The following is a 24,042-nucleotide window of genomic DNA, read 5'->3' on the forward strand; positions in this document are numbered from 1 at the left end:
CTCCCAGAGCACCCGAACAAGCCCAGGTTGCCAGAGAGTGCCGTGAGTGGCCTGAGAGTGGCTGAGAGGCTGGCCCAGAGGCTGGGGATCAGTGGCACGAAGCCCAGATGGAGTCAAGTCTCAAGGGAAGCATGTCGAGAGTTGCATCCATGAGGCCCAGCCTGTTGAAGATCCTCAGCAAGGGTGGGGTCAGTGGAGTGTGAAAGAAGGGCAGTGGAGGACCAGCAAGATCCTGAAAGGGTGGAGCAGCTTTCCTAGAGGAGAGCTGGGATTCCTAGGAGACACGGATGGATGGGGGTGTCATGAGTGTGGATAAATCCCTGGTGGCAAAGGATGAATCCAGGGAGCCCGGCTGTTCTCAGCAGTGGAGGAGGAGGGGGTAGATAAGAAATGGAAATGAATGCCATTCTATAGGCAGAGAAGGCAAGAACTTTTCATTTGTGAGTATGACCAGAAAGTGAAAGTGGTGATGGGATATGGGAGACCCCATCTGATGTCCTGGGAGATCCAAAACTGAGCTGTCCATTGTGCTGGGAATCCGGCCATTGCTGACTCTGCTTGATCAGTGGGGTGGAAGCACTTGCACTCTGGAGTTTGTGTCAAAGGCAATGATGTTATTTCTTTTTTTTTTTTTTTTTTTTTTTTTTTTTTTTTTTTGTGGTGGAGTTTCAAGCGTCTTGCTGGGAAGAGATTTTGCCAAGTGTGTTCTGGCTGGAGTGACGCTTCCAGTTTTATGCTGTGGAGGGGATTGGGTCAAATGCTTTGGTGTATCAGGATGGGTACTTTTGTCGCATTTTAGGCGGTGTTTCCCTCCATCCCTGCTTCCCACAACAGTCTTGGTTATTCCTCGTGGAGAGGAATTTCCTAAGAAAGGTTTTGTTGCCCTTTTCCATCCATCCCAATGGCCTGTTCATTTCAAGAAATGTGCCGGATGAGGGTGTGAGTGCACTGGAAATCAAAAGAACGGAGTCATTTGAGGCTTTGATGCAAGAGAACTTTATTGAGGCAAAAGACGGAAAAGACAAAGGAAGCAAGTGGAAAGGATTGTGTAGGGGGCAAGAAGGGCAACCATCAGCTGAGGTGCTCTGCTGGCAGGTTCTGTTGCCTGAGGATCAAATTTCCTGTATCAGGAGCAGTGCTGAGGGCCCTTAGCAGATGTAGCCACCCCTCCTGCCATAGCAGCCCAGGCCTCCCAGCCCGTAGCCAAGGCCAAAGCCAAATCCACCAGAGATGGGCTGTCCCTGGGCGTTGAGTTCACTGCCCAGAGCAGCCGAGGAGGTGGATCCGACGGCGGTGTTCTGGGGGAAGGAGGTCATGATGGGTCCTGGCAGGGTGACCAGCACAGGAGAAGGGTTGATGATGACGCGGGAATCCTGGCATTGCAGGGCACAGGGCTCATTGCAGCTGTTGGCCAGCGGGGTGGGTCCACAGGTGGATCCGCTGCGGGTGTTGCAGGCCATGGCTGTGGTGTGGAGGGTGCCTGGAAGAGAATGGGTGAGATAGGAACAGGGGTGTGGAGTTTTGAGGGGCAGTGATGCAGGAGGGCGAGGGAAAGTGTGCAGGTTGTTGTGGGGCTGTGGGGAGGCGTGAGGGCTGCTCAGGCTGAGGCCGAGCTGGCTGGAAGAGAGGGGCCAGGGGTGCAGAAGCAGGAGGGTCAGGGGATTTAGGCTCACCTGGTTGCTGGCAGGAGCAGAAGGCTTCAGGAGAAGTGTGTGAGGGAGAGCGGCTCTGGCCTGGTTTTTATGCTGGTCTGGAGGGGTGGGACAGCCTTATCCCGTGGCCTTGGGGCATTTTGTGGCAGCACCTCTTTGCTGACCCAGCCTGGTGAGTGATGAGGTGGGAATTGCTTTCCTCGACATATTTCTTCAGTTCCATGTCCTGTCCTTGATTCTGCGTCTCCATCTGACCTTGGCAGCAGATTGTAAATGTTAGTAATGAAGACCAGAATTTGATGATGATGTTGTTGGTTTTCAGGGACGGCTGACAACATGACCAAAGCTTTGGACAGTGAGGTGTCATCCATGAAGTCACTCTACAACACTGGTGTGCTGTGGTTTGCGGCCGTCTTGTGAAGACGGGCCCCGTTCCCTCACATGTTCTGTTAGGATGGTCTGGGATATGCAGCTGTGCTTGGGGTGACAGATCTGGTCCTTTCATCATGTTTTCTCCCTCCCCTCTTTTGCTCCATGTCTGTAGTCTTGTCTCAATGCCTCTCCTTTCCTCCTGGAGATGGGAAAGTGATCCCTGTGATTTAGGGAGGTCTCCCATGCTCCCCAAACTCTTGTGTTGGTTCATCTGTAGCGCTCATCTTACCTGGGCACAGGAAGGTCACACTGTGGGGTCACAGAGCTGGGCTCTTACACATGGAAAGGAAATCTGGTGAAGGATAGGGAGAACAAGGCACACGAGGGGCAGGTGAAGGAATGGGCGTGTTCAATTTTCAGAGAAAGGTTGTCCTTGTTGCCCTCTGGAGTTAGCTGAACAGAAATCATTCACATCAGTCTTGTCTCCGCTTTTCCCCAGCCTTTAGAGATAATGCAATGGAGTCAATTTGCTCTAAGGGAGGTTGAGTTAGGTATTAGGGAGAATTTATTCACAAGTAGAGTTTTCAAGCTCTGTGCATGACTGCCCAAGGACAGTGGTGTAGTCTCCATTGCTAGATGAATTTAGAAGCCATGGAGATTTAAACTTTGGCATGTTTCATGTTAACCTTACAAGAGATGGAGGAATGGATGGACTTGATGCAGTTTTACATGTAAGTCTTCTACAACTGAAACATTTCTGAGATTGTTGGCACTCACAGATTTCTTTTCCAGTTGGACTGCATGTCAAGAGTCTTTTCCAACTGAAGGGATTCCATGGGTGTTGGGGGCAGCTGAGAAAGGGAGGAGAGAGTAGATGGGAGCAGCAGCAGGTGAGGGGTGAGGCAGGCCTTGGTGGTCTTGAGTTGTGGCAAGTGCCGATGGGTGAGGCCACTTGGAGGATTTTCCTTGAGGAAATGGTGCTTGGCTGAGCTGTGTGCCTGCTCTGTGTGGGTGCCTCAGCCTGGGCATGAGGGGAGAGCTGTGGCTGCTGTTGGACACAACCCTTTTGTGAAGCCTTTGAAGCTCCTTCCCATTCTCCACTCCCAGAGCACCTGAACAAGCCCAGGTTGCCAGAGAGTGCCGTGAGTGGCCTGAGAGTGGCTGAGAGGCTGGCCCAGAGGCTGGGGATCAGTGGCACGAAGCCCAGATGGAGTCAAGTCTCAAGGGAAGCATGTGGAGAGTTGCATCCATGAGGCCCAGCCTGTTGAAGATCCTCAGCAAGGGTGGGGGCAGTGGAGTGTGAAAGAAGGGCAGTGGAGGACGAGCAAGATCCTGAAAGGGTGGAGCAGCTTTCCTAGAGGAGAGGTGGGATTCCCAGGAGACACAGATGGATGGGGGTGTCATGATTGTGGATAAATCCCTGTTGGCAAAGGATGAATTGAAGGAGCCCGGCTGTTCTCAGCAGTGGAGGAGGAGGGGGCAGGGCAGAAATGGAAATGGATGCATTTCTATGGGCAGAGAAGGCAAGAACTTTTAATTTGTGAGTGTGCCCAAAAAGTGAAGGCGGTGATGGGATCTGGGAGACGCCATCAGATGTCCTGGGAGATCCAAAACTGAGCTGTCCATTGTGCTGGGAATCCAGTTCTTGCTGACTCTGCTTGATCAGTGGGGTGGAAGCACTTGCACTCTAGAGTTTGTGTCAAAGGCAATGATGTTATTTCTTTTTTTTTGTGGTGGAGTTTCAAGTGTCTTGCTGGGAAGAGATTTTGCCAAGTGTGTTCTGGCATGGAGTGACTCTTCCAGTTTTATGCTCAATAGAGGATTGGGTCAAATGCTTTGGTGTATCAGGATGGGGGCTTGTGTCACATTTTAGGCGGTGTTTCCCTCCATCCCTGCTTCCCATAACAGTCTTGGTTGTTCCTCGTGGAGAGCAATTTTGTAAGAAAGGTTTAGTTGCCTTTTTCCATCCACCCCAATGGCCTGTTCATTGCAAGAAATGTGTCGGATGAGGGTGTGAGTGCATTAGAATTCAAAACCAACAGAGTCATCTGAGGCTTTGATGCAAGAGAATTTTATTGAGGCAAAAGATGGAAAAGACAAAAGAAACAAGAGGAAAGGATCATGGAGGGGGTAAGAAGGGCAACGATCAGCCGAAGTGCTTTGCTTGCAGGTTCTGTTGCCTGAGGATCAAATTTCCTGTGTCAGGAGTGGTGCTGAGGGCCCTTAGCAGATGTAGCCACCCCTCCTGCCATAGCAGCCCAGACCTCCCAGCCCATAGCCAAGGCCAAAGCCAAATCCACCAGAGATGGGCTGTCCCTGGGCGTTGAGTTCACTGCCCAGAGCAGCCGAGGAGGTGGATCCGACGGCGGTGTTCTGGGGGAAGGAGGTCATGATGGGTCCTGGCAGGGTGACCAGCACAGGGGAAGGGTTGATGATGACGCGGGAATCCTGGCATTGCAGGGCACAGGGCTCGTTGCAGCTGTTGGCCAGCGGGGTGGGTCCGCAGGTGGATCCGCAGCGGGTGTTGCAGGCCATGGGTGTGGAGTGGAGGGTGCCTGGAAGAGAGGGAAAAAGGTAGGACAGGGATGTGGGAAAATGGGGGGCAAAAATGCAGGAGGGTGATGGAGTGTGGAGGTGTTGTGGGGCTTTGGGGAGGTGTGAGGTCTGCTGAAGCTGGTGCTGAGCCAGCTGGAAGAGAGGGGCCAGGGGTTCAGAAGCAGGTGGATCAGGGGATTGAGGCTCACCTGGTTGTTGGCAGGAGCAGAAGGCTTCAGGAGAAGTGTGTGAGGGAGAGAGGCTCTGGGCTGGCTTTTATGCTGGTCTGGCGGGGTGGGACAGCCTTGTCCCATGGCCTTTGGGCATTTTGCGGGCAGCACCTCTTTGCTGACCAAGCTCGGTCAGTGGTGAGGTGCGAATTGTTTTCCTCGCCATATTTCTGCAATTCCATGACCTGTCCTTGATTCTGTGTCTCCATCTGACCTCGGCGGCAGCTTTTAAATGCGAGTACTACAGACCAGAATTTGATGATGATGTTGTTGTTTTTCAGGGAGGACTGACAACATGACCAAAGCTTTGGACAGTGAGGTGTCATCCATGAAGTCACTCCACACACTGGTGTGCTGTGGTTTGTGGCCGTCTTGTGAAGACGGGCCCCGTTCCCTCCCATGTCTGTTAGGCTGGTCTGGGATATGCAGGTGTGCTTGGGGTGACAGATCTGGTCCTTTCATCATGTTTTGTCCCTCCCATCCTTGGCTCCATATCTGTAGTCTTGTCTCTATGCCTCTCCTTTCCTCCAGGAGATGGGAAAGTGATCCCTGTGATTTAGGGAGGTCTCCCATGCTCCCCAAACTGTTGTGTTGGTTCATCTGTAGCGCTCGTCTTACCTGGGCACAGGAAGGTCACACTGTGGGGTCATAGAGCTGGGCTCTTAGACATGGAAAGGAAATCTGGTGAAGGATAGGGAGAACAAGGCACATGAGGGGCAGGTGAAGGATGGGTGTGTTCAATTTTCATAGAAAGGTTGTCCTTGTTGCCCTCTGGAGTTAGCTGAACAGAAATCATTCACATCAGTCTTGTCTCTCTTTTCCCCAGCCTTTAGAGAAGAGGGAACGGAGTCAATTTCCTCTAAGGGAGGTTGAGTTAGGTATTAGGGAGAATTCCTTCACAGGTAGAGTTTTCAAGCTCTGTGCATGACTGCCCAAGGACAGTGGTGTAGTCTCTATTGTTAGATGAATTTAGAAGCCATGGAAATTTGGACTTTGGCATGTTTGATGGTGACATTACAGGAGATGGAGGAATGGTTGGGCTTGATGCCATTTTACATTTAAGCATTCTACAAATGAAATATTTCTGAGATTGGTGGCACTCACAGATTTGTTTTCCAGTTGGACTGAGTGTCAAGAGTCTTCTCCAGCTGAAGGGATTCCATGGGTGTTGGGGCAGCTAAACAAGGGAGGAGAGGGTAGATGGGAGCAGCAGCAGGTGAGGGGTGAGGCAGGCCTTGGTGGTCTTGAGTTGTGGCAAGTGCCGATGGGTGAGGCCACTTGGAGGATTTGCCTTGAGGAAATGGTGCTTGGCTGAGCTGTGTGTCTGCTCTGTGCCCCTCAGCCTGGGCATGAGGGGAGAGCCTTGGCTGCTGTGGGACACAACCCTTTTGTGAAGCCTTTGAGGCTCCTTCCCATTCTCCACTCCCAGAGCACCCGAACAAGCCCAGGTTGCCAGAGAGTGCCGTGAGTGGCCTGAGAGTGGCTGAGAGGCTGGCCCAGAGGCTGGGGATCAGTGGACGAAGCCCAGATGGAGTCAAGTCTCAAGGGAAGCATGTCGAGAGTTGCATCCATGAGGCCCAGGCTGTTGACGATCCTCAGCAAGGGTGGGGGCAGTGGAGTGTGAAAGAAGGGCAGTGGAGGACCAGCAAGATCCTGAAAGGGTGGAGCAGCTTTCCTAGAGGAGAGCTGGGATTCCCAGGAGACAAGGATGGATGGGGGTGCCATGAGTGTGGATAAATCCCTGGTGACAAAGGATGAATCCAGGGAGCCCGGCTGTGCTCAGCAGGGGAGGAGAAGGGGGAAGGACACAAATGGAAATGGATGCAATTCTCTGGGCGGAGAAGGCAAGAACTTTTCATTGTGATAGATGTAAGAAAGTGAAAGCGGTGATGGGATCTGGGAGGTGCCATCTGATGTCCTGGGAGATCCAAAACTGAGCTGTCCATTGTGCTGGGAATCTGGCTCTTGCTGACTCTGCTTGATCAGTGGCGTGGAAGGACTTGCACTCTGGAGTTTGTGTCAAAAGCAATGACTTTTTTTTTTTTTTTTTTTGTGGTGGAGTTTCAAGTGTCTTGCTGGGAAGAGATTTTACCAAGTGTTTGCTGTACTCTGGAGGGGATTGGGTAAAATTCTTTGGTGTATCAGGATGGGGGCTTGTGTCGCATTTTAGGCGGTGTTTCCCTCCATCCCTGCTTCCCACAACAGTCTCAGTAGTTTCTGGTGGTGACCGACTTGCTAATAAAGGTTTTGTTGCTCTTTTCCATCCACCCCAATATCCTGTTCCTTGCAAGAAATGTGCCCGATGAGGGTGTGAGAGCATTGGAATTCAAAAGTAACAGAGTCATCTGAGGCTTTGATGCAAGAGAACTTTATTGAGGCAAAAGATTGAAAAGACAAAGGAAGCAAGTGGAAAGGATCATCTAGGGGGCAAGAAGGGCAACGATCAGCTGAGGTGCTTTGCTTGCACGTTCTGTTGCCTGAGAATCAAATTTCCTGTGTCAGGAGTGGTGCTGAGGGCCCTTAGCAGATGTAGCCACCCCTTCTGCCATAGCAGCCCAGGCCTCCCAGGCCGTAGCCATAGCCCAGGCCAAAGCCAAATCCACCAGAGATGGGCTGTCCCTGGGCGTTGAGTTCACTGCCCAGAGCAGCCGAGGAGGTGGATCCGACGGCGGTGTTCTGGGGGAAGGAGGTCATGATGGGTCCTGGCAGGGTGACCAGCACAGGGGAAGGGTTGATGATGACGTGGGAATCCTGGCATTGCAGGGCACAGGGCTCGTTGCAGCTGTTGGCCAGCGGGGTGGGTCCGCAGGTGGATCCGCAGCGGGTGTTGCAGGCCATGGGTGTGGTGTGGAGGGTAGCTGGAAGAGAATGGGCGAGGTAGGACAGAGGTGTGGGGTTGTGAGGGGCAGCAATGCAGGAGGGCAAGGGAAAGTGTGCAGGTTGTTGTGGGGCTGTGGGGAGGTGTGAGGGCAGCTGAGGCCTGGGCTGAGCTGGCTGGAAGAGAGGGGCCAGGAGAAGAGCAGGAGCAGGAGGGTCAAGGGAATGAGGCTCACCTTGTTCTCAGCAGGAGCAGAAGGCTTCAGGAGAATTGTGTGAGGGTGAGAGGCTCTGGCCTGGCTTTTATGCTGGTCTGGAGGGGTGGGGCAACGTTTCCCATGGCCTTGGGGCAATTTTTAGGCAGCGCCTCTTTGCTGACCCAGCCTGGTGAGTGATGAGGTGGGAATTGTTTTTCTCACCACATTTCTTCAATTCCATGTCCCCTCCTTCATTCTGCGTCTCCATCTGACCTTGGCATCAGCTTTTAAATGCGAGTAATACAGACCAGAATTTGATGATGGTGTTGTTTTTCAGGGAGGGCTGACAACAGGACCAAAGCTTTGGACAGTGAGGTATCATCCATGAAGTCACTCCAAACACTGGTGTGCTGTGGTTTGTGGCCGTCTTGTGAAGATGGGCCCCGTTCCCTCCCATGTTTGTTAGGCTGCTCTGGGATATACAGGTGTACTTGGGGTGACAGATCTGGTCCTTTCGTCATGTTTTCTCCCTCTCCTCCTTGGCTCCATGTCTTTAGGCCTGTCTCTATGCCTTTCCTTTCCTTCTGGAGATGGGAAAGTGATCCCTGTGATTTAGGGAGGTCTCCCATGCTCCCCAATCTCTTGTGTTGGTTCATCTGTAGCGCTCATCTTACCTGGGCACAGGAAGGTCACACTGTGGGGTCACAGAGCTGGGCTCTTACACATGGAAAGGAAATCTGGTGAAGGAGAAGGAGAACAAGGCACATGAAGGGCAGGTGAAGGAATGGGCGTGTTCACTTTTCAGAGAAAGGTTGTCCTTGTTGCTCTCTGGAATTAGCTGAACAGATATCATTCACACCAGTCTTGTCTCCCATTTTCCCAGCCTTTGGAGAAGAGGGAATGGAGTCAATTTGCTCTAAGGGAGGTTGAGTTAGTTATTAGGGAGAATTCCTTCACAAGTAGAGATTTCAAGCTCTGTGCATGACTGCCCAAGGACAGTGGTGTACTCTCTATTGCTAGATGAATTTAGAAGCTATGGAGACTTGGACTTTGGCATGTTTGATGGTGACCTTACAGGAGATTGAGGAATGGTTGGACTTAAAGGAGTTTTACATTTAAATCATTTACAAATGAAACCTTTCTGAGATTGGTGGCACTCACAGATTAATTTTCCAGTTGGACTGCATGTCAAGAGTCTTCTCCAGCTGAAGGGATTCCATGGGTGTTTGGGGGCAGCTGAGCAAGGGAGGAGAGGGTAGATGGGAGCAGCAGCAGGTGAGGGGTGAGGCAGGCCTTGGTGGTCTTGAGTTGTGGCAAGTGCCGATGGTTGAGGCCACTTGGAGGATTTCCCGTGAGGAAATGGTGCTTGCCTGAGCTGTGTGTCTGCTCTGTGCCAGTGCCTCAGCCTGGGCATGAGGGGAGAGCTGTGGCTGCTGTTGGACTCAACCCTTCTGTGAAGCCTTTGTTGGTCCTTCCTATTTTCCACTCCCAGAGCACCCGAACAAGCCCAGGTTGCCAGAGAGTGCCGTGAGTGGCCTGAGAGTGGCTGAGAGGCTGGCCCAGAGGCTGGGGATCAGTGGCACGAAGCCCAGATGGAGTCAAGTTTCAAGGGAAGCATGTCGAGAGTTGCATCCATGAGGCCCAGCCTGTTGAAGATCCTCAGCAAGGGTGGGGGCAGTGGAGTGTGAAAGAAGGGCAGTGGAGGACCAGGAAGATCCTGAAAGTGTGGAGCATCTTTCCTAGAGGAGAGCTGGGATTCCCAGGAGACAAGGATGGATGGGGGTGTCATGAGTGTGGATAAATCCCTGGTGGCAAAGGATGAATCCAGGGGGCCCGGCTGTTCTCAGCAGCGAAGGAGGAGGGAGAAGAGCACAAATGGAAATGGATTTAATTCTATGGGCAGAGAAGGCAAGAACTTTTCATTGTTAATGTGACCAGAAAATGAATGAGGTAATGGGATCTGGGAGGCGTAATCTGATGTCCTGGGAGATTCAAAACTGAGCTGTCCATTGTGCTGGGAATCCGGCTCTTGTTGACACTGCTTGATCAGTGGGGTGGAAGCACTTGCACTCTAGAGTTTGTGTCAAAGGCAATGATGTTATTTCTTTTTTGTTGTGGTGGAGTTTCAAGTGTCTTGGTGGGAAGAGATTTTGGCAAGTGTGTTCTGGCCTGGAGTGACTCTTCCAGTTTTATGCTCAGGAGAGGATTGGGTCAAATGCTTTGGTGTATCAGGATGGGAGCTTGTGTCACATTTTAGGCAGTGTTTCCCTCCGTCCCTGCTTCCCACAGCAGTCTTGGTAGTTCCTGGTGGTGACCAATTTTCAAAGAAAGGTTTTGTTGCTCTTTTCCATCAACCCCAATGGCCTGTTCATTGCAAGAAATGTGCCAGATGAGGGTGTGTGTTGCAGCATTTTTGAGAAAAAGAGGGCATGAATTGTGAAAGTTGAGCTACTCCAGGCTAGGCCTCAGATTGAGGCCTGGTGGGGCCTTCAGGCCTCTGACGCAGTTAAAAATTCAGAGTTGTGGCGCAGATAGAAAATGTCTTAAGGTACTGTGGGGACCACGGGGTGTGAACTAGTATAGGTTTTATGGTGTACAGTGTAGGCCGTTTTAAGGAAAAGGTAAACAATGTTAGCCTACCAATCAGAGTGTCTTTGTTTCTGTAAACTATGTAGAAGCATATATAAACTACCGCCTGATTTTGAGGTGTGAGTGCATTGGAATTCAAAAGGAGCGGAGTCATCTGAGGCTTTGATGCAAGAGAACTTTATTGAGGCAAAAGATGGAAAAGACAAAAGAAACAAGTGGAAAGGATTGTGTAAGGGGCAAGAAGGGCAATGATCAGCCAAGGTGCATTGCTTGCAGGTTCTGTTTCCTGAGGATCAAGTTTCCTGTGTCAGGAGTGGTGCTGAGGGCCCTTAGCAGATGTAGCCACCCCTCCTGCCATAGCAGCCCAGGCCTCCCAGGCCGTAGCCATAGCCCAGGCCAAAGCCAAATCCACCAGAGATGGGCTGTCCCTGGGCATTGAGCTCGCTACCGACAGCAGCCGAGGAGGTGGATCCGACGGCAGTGTTCTGGGGGAAGGAGGTCATGATGGGTCCTGGCAGGGTGACCAGCACAGGGGAAGGGTTGATGATGACGCGGGAATCCTGGCATTGCAGGGCACAGGGCTCGTTGCAGCTGTTGGCCAGCGGGGTGGGTCCGCAGGTGGATCCGCAGCGGGTGTTGCAGGCCATGGGTGTGGTGTGGAGGGTGCCTGGAAGAGAATCGGTGAGGTAGGAACAGGGGTTTGGAGTTTTGAGGGGCAGTGATGCAGGAGGGCGAGGGAAAGTGTGCAGGTTGTTGTGGGGCTGTGAGGTGGTGTGAGGGGCTGCTCAGGCTGGGGCCGAGCCGTCTGGAAGAGACGGGTGAGGAGAATGGCAGGAGCAGGAGGGTCAGGGGTTTGAGGCTCACCTTGTTCTCAGCAGGAGCAGAAGGCTTCAGGAGAAGTGTGTGAGGGAGAGAGGCTCTGGCCGGGCTTTTATGCTGGTCTGGAGGGGTGGGACAACCTTGTCCCATGGCCTTGGGGCATTTTGCAGGCAGCACCTCTTTGCTGACCCAGCCTGGTGAGTGATGAGATGGAAATTGTTTTCCCCACCACATTTCTGCAATTCCATGTCTTGTCCTTGATTCAGCCCCTCCATCTGAACTTTGCGGCAGCTTTTAAATACGAGTAATACAGACCAGAATTTGATGATGATGTTGTTGGTTTTCAGGGAGGGCTGACTACATGACCAAAGCTTTGGACAGTGAGGTGTCATCCATGAAGTCACTCCACACACTGGTGTGCTGTGGTTTGTGGCCGTCTTGTGAAGATGGGCCCCGTTCCCTCCCATGTTCTGTTATGCTGGTCTGGGATCTGCAGTTGTCCTTGGGGTGACAGATCTGGTCCTTTCATCATGTTTTCTTCATCCCCTCCTAGGCTTCCTGTCTGTAGTCTTGTCTCTATGCCTTTCCTTTCCTTCTGGAGATGGGAAAGTGATCCCTGTGATTTAGGGAGGTCTCCCATGCTCCCCAAACTCTTGTGTTGGTTCATCTGTAGCGCTCATCTTACCTGGGCACAGGAAGGTCACACTGTGGGGTCACAGAGCTGGGCTCTTACACATGGAAAGGAAATCTGGTGAAGGATAGGGAGAACAAGGCACATGAGGGGCAGGAGAAGGAATGGGCGTGTTCAATTTTCAGAGAAAGGTTGTCCTTGTTGCCCTCTGGAGTTAGCTGAACAGAAATCATTCACATCAGTCTTGTCTCTCTTTTCCCCAGCCTTCAGGGATGAGCGAATGGAATCAATTTGCTCTAGGGAAAGTTGAGTTAGGTATTAGGGAGAATTCCTTCAGAAGTAGAGTTTTCAACCTTTGTGCATGACTGCCCAAGGACAGTGGTGTAGTCTCCATTGCTAGATGAATTTAGAAGCCATGGAGATTTGGACTTTGGCATGTTTGATGCTGACCTTTCAGGAGATGGAGGAATGGTTGGACTTGATGCAGTTTTACATGTCAGTCTCTTGCAAATGAAACCTTTCTGAGATTGGTGGCACTCACAGATTTGTTTTCCAGTTGGACTGCATGTCAAGAGTCATTTCCAACTGAAGGGAATCCTTGGGTGTTTGTGGGCAGCTGAGCAAGGGAGTCGAGTGTAGATGGGAGCAGCAGCAGGTGAGGGGTGAGGCAGGCCTTGGTGGTCTTGAGTTGTGGCAAGTGCCGATGGTTGAGGCCACTTGGAGGATTTGCCTTGAGGAAATGGTGCTTGGCTGAGCTGTGTGTCTGCTCTGTGTGGGTGGCTCAGGCTGGGCATGAGGGGAGAGCTGTGGCTGCTGTTGGACTCAACCCTTTTGTGAAGCCTTTGAGGCTCCTTCCCATTCTCCACTCCCAGAGCACCCGAACAAGCCCAGGTTGCCAGAGAGTGCAGTGAGTGGCCTGAGAGTGGCTGAGAGGCTTGCCCAGAGGCTGGGGATCAGTGGCACGAAGGCCAGATGGAGTCAAGTCTCAAGGGAAGCATGTCGAGGGTAGCATCCATGAGGCCCATCCTGTTGAAGATCCTCAGCAAGGGTGGGGGCAGTGGAGTGTGAAAGAAGGGCAGTGGGGGACCAGCAAGATCCAGAAAGGGTGGAGCAGCTTTCCTAGAGGAGAGCTGGGATTCCCAGGAGACATGGATGGATGGGGGTGTCATGAGTGTGGATAAATCCCTGGTGGCAAAGGATGAATCCAGGGAGCCCGGCTGTTCTCAGCAGTGGAGGAGTAGGGGGCAGGGCACAAATGGAAATGGATGCCATTCTATGGGCAGAGAAGGCAAGAACTTTTCATTGTGATAGATGTAAGAAAGTGAAAGCGGTGATGGGATCTGGGAGACTCCATCTGATGTCCTGGGAGATCCAAAACTGAGCTGTCTATTGTGCTGGAAATCCAGCTCTTGCTGACTCTGCTTGATCAGTGGGGTGGAAGCACTTGCACTCTAGAGTTTGTGTCAAAGGCAATGATGTTATTTCTTTTTTTTTTTTTTGTGGTGGGGTTTCACGTATCTTGCTGGGAAGAGATTTTTCCAAGTGTGTCCTGGCATGGAGTTGCTTTTCCAGTTTTATGCTCAGGAGAGGATTGGGTCAAATGCTTTGGTGTATCAGGGAATGGGCTTGTGTCGTGTTTTTGAAGGTGTCCCCCCAATTCCTGCTTCCCACAACAGTACAACAGTCTTGGTTGTTCCTCATGGAGAGGAATTTCCTAAGAAAGGTTTTGTTGCCCTTTTCCATCCATCCCAATGGCCTGTTCATTGCAAGAAATGTGCCAGATGAGGGTGTGAGAGCTTTGGAATTAAAAAGGGACGGAGTCATCTGCGGCTTTGATGCAAGAGAACTTTATTGTGGAGAAAGATGGAAAAGATGAAGGAAGCCAGTGGAAAGGATTGTGTAGGGGGCAAGAAGGGCAACGATCAGCCGAGGTGCTTTGCTTGCAGGAGCTGTTGCCTGAGGATCAAATTTCCTGTGTCAGGAGTGGTGCTGAGGGCCCTTAGCAGATGTAGCCACCCCTCCTGCCATAGCAGCCCAGGCCTCCCAGCCCGTAGCCATAGCCCAGGCCAAAGCCAAATCCACCAGAGATGGGCTGTCCCTGGGCGTTGAGTTCACTGCCCAGAGCAGCCGAGGAGGTGGATCCGACGGCGGTGTTCTGGGGGAAGGAGGTCATGATGGGTCCTGGCAGGGTGACCAGCACAGGGGAAGGGTTGATGATGACGCGGGAATCCTGGCATTGCAGGGCACAGGGCTCGTTGCAGCTGTTGGCTAGCGGGGTGGGTCCGCAGGTGGATCCGCAGCGGGTGTTGCAGGCCATGGGTGTGGAGTGGAGGGTGCCTGGAAGAGAATGGGTGAGGTAGGAACAGGGGTGTGGAGTTTTGAGGGGCAGTGATGCAGGAGGGTGAGGGAAAGTGTGCAGGTTGTTGTGGGGCTGTGGGTAGGCATGAAAGCTGCTGAAGCTGGGGCTGCACCGGCTGGAAGAGAGGGGCCGGGGTTGCAGAAGCAGGAGGGTCAGGGGATTGAGGCTCACCTTGTTGTCAGCAGGAGCAGAAGGCTTCAGGAGAAGTGTGTGAGGGAGAGAGGCTCTGGCCTGGCTTTTATTCTGGTCTGGAGGGGTGGGACAACCTTGTCCCATGGCCTTGGGGCATTTTGTGGCAGCACCTCTTTGCTGACCAAGCCTGGTGAGTGATGAGGTGGGAATTGCTTTCCTCCACATATTTCTTCAATTCCATGTCCTGTTCTTGAGTCTGTGTCTGTATCTGACCTTGGCGGCAGATTTTAAATGTTAATAATAAAGACCAAAATTTGATGATGATGTTGTTGTTTTTCAGGGAGGGCTGACAACATGACCAAAGCTTTGGACAGTGAGGTGTCATCCATGAAGTCACTCCAAAACACTGGTGTGCTGTGGTTTGCGGCCGTCTTGTGAAGATGGGGCCTGTTCCCTCTAATGATTGTTTGGATGGTCTGGGATATGCAGGTGTACTTGGGGTGACAGTTCTGGTCCGTTCATCATGTTTTCTCCCTCCCCTCCTTGGCTCCTTGTCTGTAGTCTTGTCTCTATGCCTTTCCTTTCCTCCTGGAGATCGGAAAGTGATCCCTGTGATTTAGGGAGGTCTCCCATGCTCCCCAAACTCTTGTGTTGGTTCATCTGTAGCGCTCATCTTACCTGGGCACAGGAAGGTCACACTGTGGGGTCACAGAGCTGGGCTCTTACACATGGAAAGGAAATCTGGTGAAGGATAGGGAGAACAAGGTACATGAGGGGCAGGTGAAGGAATGGGCGTGTTCAATTTTCAGAGAAAGGTTGTCCTTGTTGGCCTCTGGAGTTAGCTGAACAGAAATCATTCACATCAGTCTTGTCTCCCTTTTTTTCCAGACTTCAGAGAAGAGGGAATGGAGTCAATTTGCTCTTGGGAAAGTTGAGTTAGGTATTAGGGAAAGTTCCATCACAAGGAGACTTTTCAAGCTCTGTTCATGACTGCCCAAGGACAGTGGTGTAGTCTACATTGCTAGATGGGTTTAGAAGCCATGGAGATTTGGACTTTGGCATGTTTGATGGTGACCTTACAAAAGATGGAGGAATGGTTGGACTTGGTGCAGTTTTACATTTAAGCCTTTTACAAATGAAATATTTCTGAAATTGGTGGTGCTCAGAGATTTGTTTTCCAGTTGGACTGCATGTCAAGAGTCTTCTCCAGCAGAAGGGATTCCATGAGTGTTTGGGGCAGCTGAGCAAGGGAGGAGAGGGTAGATGGGAGCAGCAGCTGGTGAGGGGTGAGGCAGGCCTTGGTGGTCTTGAGTTGTGGCAAGTGCCGATGGTTGAGGCCACTTGGAGGATTTGCCTTGAGGAAATGGTGCTTGGCTGAGCTGTGTGTCTGCTCTGTGCCAGTGCCTCTGCCTGGGCATGAGGGGAGAGCTGTGGCTGCTGTTGGAAACAACCCTTTTGTGAAGCCTTTGAGGCTCCTTCCCATTCTCCACTCCCAGAGCACCTGAACAAGCCCAGGTTGCCAGAGAGTGCAGTGAGTGGCCTGAGAGTGGCTGAGAGGCTGGCCCAGAGGCTGGGGATCAGTGGCACGAAGCCCAGATGGAGTCAAGTCTCAAGGGAAGCATGTTGAGAGTTGCATCCATGAGGCCCACCCTGTTGAAGATCCTCAGCAAGGATGGGGGCAGTGGAGTGTGAAAGAAGGGCAGTGGAGTACCAGCAAGATCCTGAAAGGGTGGAGCAGCTTTCCTAGAGGAGAGCTGGGATTCCCAAGGGACACGGATGGATGGGGGTGTCATGAGTGTGGATAAATCCCTGGTGGCAAAGGATGAATCCAGTGAGCCTGGCTGTTCTCAGCAGTGGAGGAGGAGGGGGAAGGGCACAAATGGAAATGGATGCAATTCTATGGTCAGAGAAGGCAAGAACTTTTCATTGTTAAAGACGTAAGAAAGTGAAAACGGTGATGGGATCTGGGAGGCGCCATCTGATGTCCTGGGAGATCCAAAACTGAGCTGTCCATTGTGCTGGGAATCCAGCTCTTGCTGACTCTGCTTGATCAGTGGGGTGGAAGCTCTTGCACTCTAGAGTTTGTGTCGAACGCAATGATGTTATTTCTTTTTATGTGTTGGGGTGTCAAGTGTCTTGCTGGGAAGAGATTTTGCAAAGTGTCTTCTGGCATGGAGTGACTCTTCTAGTTTTATCCTCTGGAGGGGATTGGGTCAAATGCTTTGGTCTATCAGGATCAGAGCTTGTGTCACATTTTAGGCGGTGTATCTCTCCATCCCTGCTTCCCACAACAGTCTCATTAGTTTCTGGTGGTGACCGATTTTCTAAGAAAGGTTTTGTTGCCCTTTTCCATCCACCCCAATGGCCTGTTCATTGCAAGAAATGTGCCAGAAGAGGGCTTGAGAGCATTGGAATTCAAAAGTAACAGAGTCATCTGAGGCTTTGATGCAAGAGAATTTTATTGATGCAAAAGATGGAAAAGACAAAAGAAACAAGTGGAAAGGATCATCTAGGGGGCAAGAAGGGCAACGATCAGCCGAGGTGCATTGCTTGCAGGAGCTGTTGCCTGAGGATCAAATTTCCTGTGTCAGGGGTGGTGCTGAGGGCCCTTAGCAGATGTAGCCACCCCTCCTGCCATAGCAGCCCAGACCTCCCAGCCCGTAGCCAAGGCCAAAGCCAAATCCACCAGAGATGGGCTGTCCCTGGGCGTTGAGTTCACTGCCCAGAGCAGCCGAGGAGGTGGATCCGACGGCGGTGTTCTGGGGGAAGGAGGTCATGATGGGTCCTGGCAGGGTGACCAGCACAGGGGAAGGGTTGATGATGACGCTGGAGTTCTGGCATTGCAGGGCACAGGGCTCGTTGCAGCTGTTGGCCAGCGGGGTGGGTCCGCAGGTGGATCCGCAGCGGGTGTTGCAGGCCATGGGTGTGGAGTGGAGGGTGCCTGGAAGAGAATGGGTGAGGCAGGACAGAGGTGTGGGGATTTGAGGGGCGGCATTGCAGGAGGGTGAGGGAGTGTGGAGGGTGTTGTGGGGCTGAGGGGGGCGTGAGAGCTTCTGAAGCTGGGGCTGAGCCAGCTGGAAGAGAAGGGCCAGGGGTTCAGAAGCAGGAGGGTCAGGGGATTGAGGCTCACCTGATTGTTGGCAGGAGCAGGAGGCTTCAGGAGAAGTGTGTGAGGGAGAGAGGCTCTGGCCTGGCTTTTATGCTGGTCTGGAGGGGTGGGACAACCTTTTCCCATGGCCTTGGGGCATTCGGGGGGCAGCACCTCTTTGCTGACCCAGCCTGGTGAGTGATGAGGTGGGAATTGTTTTCCTCACCACATTTCTGCAATTCCATGTCCTGTTCTTGAGTCTGTGTCTGTATCTGACCTTAGCGGCAGCTTTTAAATGTTAGTAATAAAGACCAAAATTTGATGATGATGTTGTTGTTTTTCTGGGTGGGCTGACAACATGACCAAAGGTTTGGGCAGTGAGGTGTCATCCATGAAGTCACTCCACAACACTGGTGTGCTGTGGTTTGCGGCTGTCTTGTGAAGACGGGCCCTGTTCCCTCCCATGTCTGTTAGGCTGGTCTGGGATATGCAGGTGTGCTTGGGATGATAGATCTGGTCCTTTCATCATGTTTTCTCCCTCCCCTCCTTGGCTCCATGTCTGTAGTCTTGTCTCTATGCCTTTCCTTTCCTCCTGGAGATGGGAAAGTGATCCCTGTGATTTAGGGAGGTCTCCCATGCTCCCCAAACTCTTGTGTTGGTTCATCTGTAGCGCTCATCTTACCTGGGCACAGGAAGGTCACACTGTGGGGTCACAGAGCTGGGCTCTTACACATGGAAAGGAAATCTGGTGAAGGAGAAGGAGAACAAGGCACATGAGGGGCAGGTGAAGAAATGGGCGTGTTCAATTTTCAGAGAAAGGTTGTCCTTGTTGGCCTCTGGAGTTAGCTGAACAGAAATCATTCACATCAGTCTTGTCTCTCTTTTCCCCAGCCTTCGGAGAAGAGGGAACGGAGTCAATTTGCTCTAAGAGAGGTTGTGTTAGGTATTAGGGAGAATTCCTTCACACATAGAGTTTTCAATCTCTCTGCATGACTGCCCAAGGACAGTGGTGTAGTCTCCATTGCTAGATGGATTTAGAAGCCATTGAGATTTAGACTTTGGCTTTTTTGATGGTGACATTATGGGAGATTGAGGAATGCTTGGACTTGATGCCATTTTGCATTTAAGCATTCTACAAATGAAATATTTCTGAAATTGTTGGCACTCACAGATTTCTTTTCCAGTTGGACTGCATGTCAAGAGTCTTTTTCCAGCAGAAGGGATTCCATGGGTGTTTGGGGGCAGCTGAGAAAGGGAGGAGAGGGTAGATGGGAGCAGCAGCAGGCGAGGGGTGAGGCAGGCCTTGGTGGTCTTGAGTTGTGGCAAGTGCCAATGGGTGAGGCCACTTGGAGGATTTGCCTTGAGGAAATGGTGCTTGGCTGAGCTGTGTGTCTGCTCTGTGCCAGTGCCTCAGCCTGGGCATGAGGGGAGAGCTGTGGCTGCTGTTGGACTCAATCCTTTTGTGAAGCCTTTGAGGCTCCTTCCCCTTCTCCACTCCCAGAGCACCCGAACAAGCCCAGGTTGCCAGAGAGTGCCGTGAGTGGCCCGAGAGTGGCTGAGAGGCTGGCCCAGAGGCAGGGGATGAGTGGCACGAAGCCCAGATGGAGTCAAGTCTCAAGGGAAGCATGTCGAGAGTTGCATCCATGAGGCCCAGCCTGTTGAAGATCTTCAGCAAGGGTGGGGGCAGTGGAGTGTGAAAGAAGGGCAGTGGAGGACCAGCAAGATTTTAAAGGGTGGAGCAGCTTTCCTAGAAGAGAGCTGGGATTCCAAGGAGACAAGGATGGATGAGTTGCCATGAGTGTGGATAAATCCCTGGTGGCAAAGGATGAATCCAGGGAGCCCGGCTGTTCTCAGCCGTGGAGGAGAAGAGGGAAGGGCAGACATGGAAAAGGATGCAATTCTCTGGGCGGAGAAGGCAAGAACTTTTCATTGTGAGTGTGACAAGAAAGTGAAACCGGTGATCGGATCTGGGAGGCGCCATCTGATGTCCTGGGAGGTCCAAAACTGAGGTGTCCATTGTGCTGGAAATCCAACTCTTGCTGACTCTGCTTGATTAGTGGGGTGGAAGCACTTGCACTCTGGAGTTTGTGTCAAAGGCAATGATGTTATTTCTTTTTTTCTGGTGGGGTGTCAAGTGTCTTGCTGGGAAGAGATTTTGCCAAGTGTGTTCTGGCATGGAGTGACTCTTCCAGTTTTATGCTCTGGATGGGATTGGGTCAAATGCTTTGGTGTATGAGGGAATGGGCTCCTGTCGTGTGTTTGAAGGTGTCCCCCCAGTCCCTGCTTCCAACAGAAATCTTGGTTATTCCTCGTGGAGAGCAATTTCCTAAGAAAGGTTTTGTTGCCCTTTTCCATCCATCCCAATGGCCTGTTCATTTCAAGAAATATGCCGGATAAGGGTGTGAGTGCATTGGAAATCAAAAGAACGGAGTCATCTGAGGCTTTGATGCAAGAGAACTTTTTTGAGGCAAAAGATGGAAAAGACAAAATAAACAAGTGGAAAGGATTGTGTAGGGGGCAAGAAGGGCAACCATCAGCTGAGGTGCTCAGCTGGCAGGTTCTGTTGCCTGAGGATCAAATTTGCTGTGTCAGGAGTGGTGCTGAGGGCCCTTAGCAGATGTAGCCACCCCTCCTGCCATAGCAGCCCAGGCCTCCCAGCCCATAGCCAAGGCCAAAGCCAAATCCACCAGAGATGGGCTGTCCCTGGGCGTTGAGTTCACTGCCCAGAGCAGCCGAGGAGGTGGATCCGACGGCGGTGTTCTGGGGGAAGGAGGTCATGATGGGTCCTGGCAGGGTGACCAGCACAGGGGAAGGGTTGATGATGACGCTGGAGTTCTGGCATTGCAGGGCACAGGGCTCGTTGCAGCTGTTGGCCAGCGGGGTGGGTGCGCAGGTGGATCCGCAGCGGGTGTTGCAGGCCATGGGTGTGGTGTGGAGGGTGCCTGGAAGAGAATGGGTGAGGCAGGACAGAGGTGTGTGGATTTGAGGGGCGGCATTGCAGGAGGGCGAGGGAAAGTGTGCAGGTTGTTGTGGGGCTGTGGGGAGGCGTGAGGGCTGCTGAGGCTGGGGCTGAGCTGGCTGAAAGAGAGGGGCCAGGGGTTCAGAAGCCGCAGGGTCAGGGGATTGAGGCTCACCTGGTTGTTGGCAGGAGCAGAAGGCTTCAGGAGAAGTGTGTGAGGGAGAGAGGCTCTGGCCAGGCTTTTATGCTGGTCTGGAGGGGTGGGACAGCCTTGTCCCATGGCCTTGGGGCATTTTTTAGGCAGCAGCTCTTTGCTGACCCAGCCTGGTGAGTGATGAGGTGGGAATTCCATTCCTCGCCACATTTCTGCAATTCCATGTCCTGTTCTTGAGTCTGTGTCTGTGTCTGACCTTGGTGGCTGATTTTAAATGTTAGTAATGAAGACCAAAGATTGATGATGATGTTGTCGGTTTTCAGGGTGGGCTGACAACATGACCAAAGCTTTGGACAGTGAGGTGTCATCCATGAAGTCACTCCACAACACTGGTGTGCTGTGGTTTGTGGCCGTCTTGTGAAGACGGGCCCGATTCCCTCCCATGTCTGTTAGGCTGGTCTGGGATATGCAGGTGTGCTTGGGGTGACAGATCTGGTCCTTTCATCATGTTTTCTCCCTCCCCTCCTTGGCTCCATGTCTGTAGTCTTGTCTCTATGCCTCTCCTTTCCTCCTGGAGATGGGAAAGTGTTCCCTGTGATTTAGGTAGGTCTCCCATGATCCCCAAACTCTTGTGTTGATTCATGTGTATCGCTCATCTTACCTGGGCACAGGAAGGTCACACTGTGGGGTCACAGAGCTGGGCTCTTACACATGGAAAGGAAATCTGGTGAAGGATAAGGAGAACAAGGCACATGAGGGGCAGGTGAAGGAATGGGCGTGTTCAATTTTCAGAGAAAGGTTGTCCTTGTTGCCCTCTGGAGGTAGCTGAACACAAATCATTCACATCAGTCTTGTCTCCCTTTTCCCCAGCCTTCAGGGATGAGGGAATGGAGTCAATTTCCTCTAGGGAAAGTTGAGTTAGGTATTAGGGAGAATTCCTTCACAAGTAGAGTTTTCAAGCTCTGTGCATGACTGCCCAAGGACAGTGGTGTAGTCTCCATTACTAGATGAATTTAGAAGCCATGGAGACTTGGACTTTGACATGTTTGATGGTGACCTTACAGGAGATGGAGGAGCGGTGTGACTTGATGCAGGTTTACATTTAAGTCTTTTACAAATGAAACCTTTCTGAGATTGGTATAATTCACAGATTTGTTTTCCAGTTGGACTGCATGTCCAGAGTCTTCTCCAGCTGAAGGGATTCCATGGGTGTTGGGGGCAGCTGAGCAAGGGAGGAGAGGGTTGCTTGGAGCAGCAGCAGGTGAGGGGTGAGGCAGGCCTTGGTGGTCTTGAGCTGTGGCAAGTGCCGAGGGGTGAGGCCACTTGGAGGATTTGCCTTGAGGAAATGGTGCTTGGCTGAGCTGTGTGTCTGCTCTGCGCCAGTGCCTCAGCCTGGGGATGAGGGGAGAGCTGTGGCTGCTGTTGGACTCAACCCTTTTGTGAAGCCTTTGAGGCTCCTTCCCATTCTCCACTCCCAGAGCACCCGAACAAGCCCAGGTTGCCAGAGAGTGCCGTGAGTGGCCTGAGAGTGGCTGAGAGGCTGGCCCAGAGGCTGGGGATCACTGGCACGAAGCCCAGATGGAGTCAAGTCTCAAGGGAAGCATGTTGAGAGTTGCATCCATGAGGCCCAGCCTGTTGAAGATCCTCAGCAAGGGTGGGGGCAGTGGAGTGTGAAAGAAGGGCAGCGGACGACCAGCAAGATCCTGAAAGGGTGGAGCAGCTTTCCTAGAAGAGAGCTGGGATTCCCAGGAGACACGGATGGATGGGGGTGTCATGAGTGTGGATAAATCCCTGGTGGCAAAGGATGAATCCAGGGAGCCCAGCTCTTCTCAGCAGTGGATTAGAAGAGGGAAGGGCAGAAATGGAAGTGGATGCCATTCTATGGGCAGAGAAGGCAAGAACTTTTCATTGTGAGTGTGACCAGAAAGTGAAACCGGTGATGGGATCTGGGGGTCCCCATCTGATGTCCTGGGATTTCCAAAACTGAGCTGTCCATTGTGCTGGGAATCAGCTCTTGCTGACTCTGCTTGATCAGTGGGGTGGAAGCACTTGCACTCTGGAATTTGTGTCGAAGGCAATGATGTTATTTCTTTTTTTGTGGTGGGGTCTCAAGTGTCTTGCTGGGAAGAGATTTTGCCAAGTGTGTTCTGGCATGGAGTGACTCTTCCAGTTTTATGCTCTGGAGTGGATTGGGTGAAATGCTTTGGTGTATCAGGATCTGGGGCTTGTGTTGCATTTTAGGCGGTGTTTCCCTCCATCCCTGCTTCCCACAACAGTCTTGGTAGTTCCTGGTGGTGACCGATTTTCTAAGAAAGGCTTTGTTGCCTTTTCCATCCACCCCAATAGCCTGTTCATTGCAAGAAATGTCCCGGATGAGGGTGTGAGATCTTTGGAATTCAATAGGAACAGAGTCATCTGAGGCTTTGATGCAATAGAACTTTATTGAGGCAAAAGATGGTAATAGACAAAGGAAGCAAGTGGAAATGATTGTGTAAGGGGCAAAAAGGGCAACGATCAGCCAAGGTGCTTTGCTTGCAGGTTCTGTTGCCTGAGGATCAAATTTCCTGTGTCAGGGGTGGTGCTGAGGGCCCTTAGCAGATGTAGCCACCCCTCCTGCCATAGCAGCCCAGACCTCCCAGGCCGTAGCCAAGGCCAAAGCCAAATCCACCAGAGATGGGCTGTCCCTGGGCGTTGAGTTCACTGCCCAGAGCAGCCGAGGAGGTGGATCCGACGGCGGTGTTCTGGGGGAAGGAAGTCATGATGGGTCCTGGCAGGGTGACCAGCACAGGGGAAGGGTTGATGATGACATGGGAATCCTGGCATTGCAGGGCACAGGGCTCGTTGCAGCTGTTGGCCAGCGGGGTGGGTCCGCAGGTGGATCCGCAGCGGGTGTTGCAGGCCATGGGTGTGGTGTGGAGGGTCCTGGAAGAGAATGGGTGAGGTAGGACAGAGTGTGGGGTTGTGAGGGGCGGCAAAGCAAGAGCGTGAGGGAGTGTGGAGGGTGTCCTATCACTGTGGGGAGGTGTGAAACCTGCTGAAGCTGGGGCACAGTTGGCTGGAAGAGTGGGGCCAGGGGTGCAGAAGCAAGAGGGTCAGGGGATTGAGGCTCACCTTGTTGTCAGCAGGAGCAGAAGGCTTCAGGAGAAGTGTGTGAGGGAGAGAGGCTCTGGCCTGGCTTTTATGCTGGTCTGGAGGGGTGGGGCAACCTTTTCCCGTGGCCTTGGGGCATTTTTTAGGCAACACCTCTTTGCTGACCCAGCCTGGTGAGTGATGAGATGGGAATTGTTTTCCTCGCCACATTTCTGCAATTCCATGTCCTTTCCATGATTCTGCATCTCCATCTGACCTTGGCGGCAGCTTTTAAATGTTAGTAATGATGACCAAAATTTGATGATGATGTTGTTGGTTTTCAGGGAGGGCTGACAACATGACCAAAGCTTTGGACAGTGAGGTGTCATCCATGAAGTCACTCCAGAACACTGCTGTGCTGCGGTTTGTGGCCGTCTTG

General features: G+C 52.1%; 2 protein-coding genes across 2 annotated transcripts; both read right to left on the minus strand.

Annotated features, from left to right (window-relative positions):
• Nucleotides 1-7,309: 7,309 nt before the first annotated feature.
• Nucleotides 7,310-7,627, minus strand: LOC140682552 (feather keratin-like). Its single transcript, XM_072925197.1, has one exon. It carries the CDS (start codon nt 7,625-7,627, stop codon nt 7,310-7,312), a length of 318 nt encoding a protein of 105 aa, XP_072781298.1.
• Nucleotides 7,628-10,721: 3,094 nt separating this feature from the next.
• On the minus strand, nt 10,722-11,039 carry LOC140682553 (feather keratin-like). The gene has a single exon (XM_072925198.1). It carries the CDS (start codon nt 11,037-11,039, stop codon nt 10,722-10,724), a length of 318 nt encoding a protein of 105 aa, XP_072781299.1.
• Nucleotides 11,040-24,042: the final 13,003 nt, after the last annotated feature.

This window comes from Taeniopygia guttata, chromosome 2 (assembly GCF_048771995.1).
Source record: "Taeniopygia guttata chromosome 2, bTaeGut7.mat, whole genome shotgun sequence".
NCBI lineage: Eukaryota > Metazoa > Chordata > Aves > Passeriformes > Estrildidae > Taeniopygia > Taeniopygia guttata.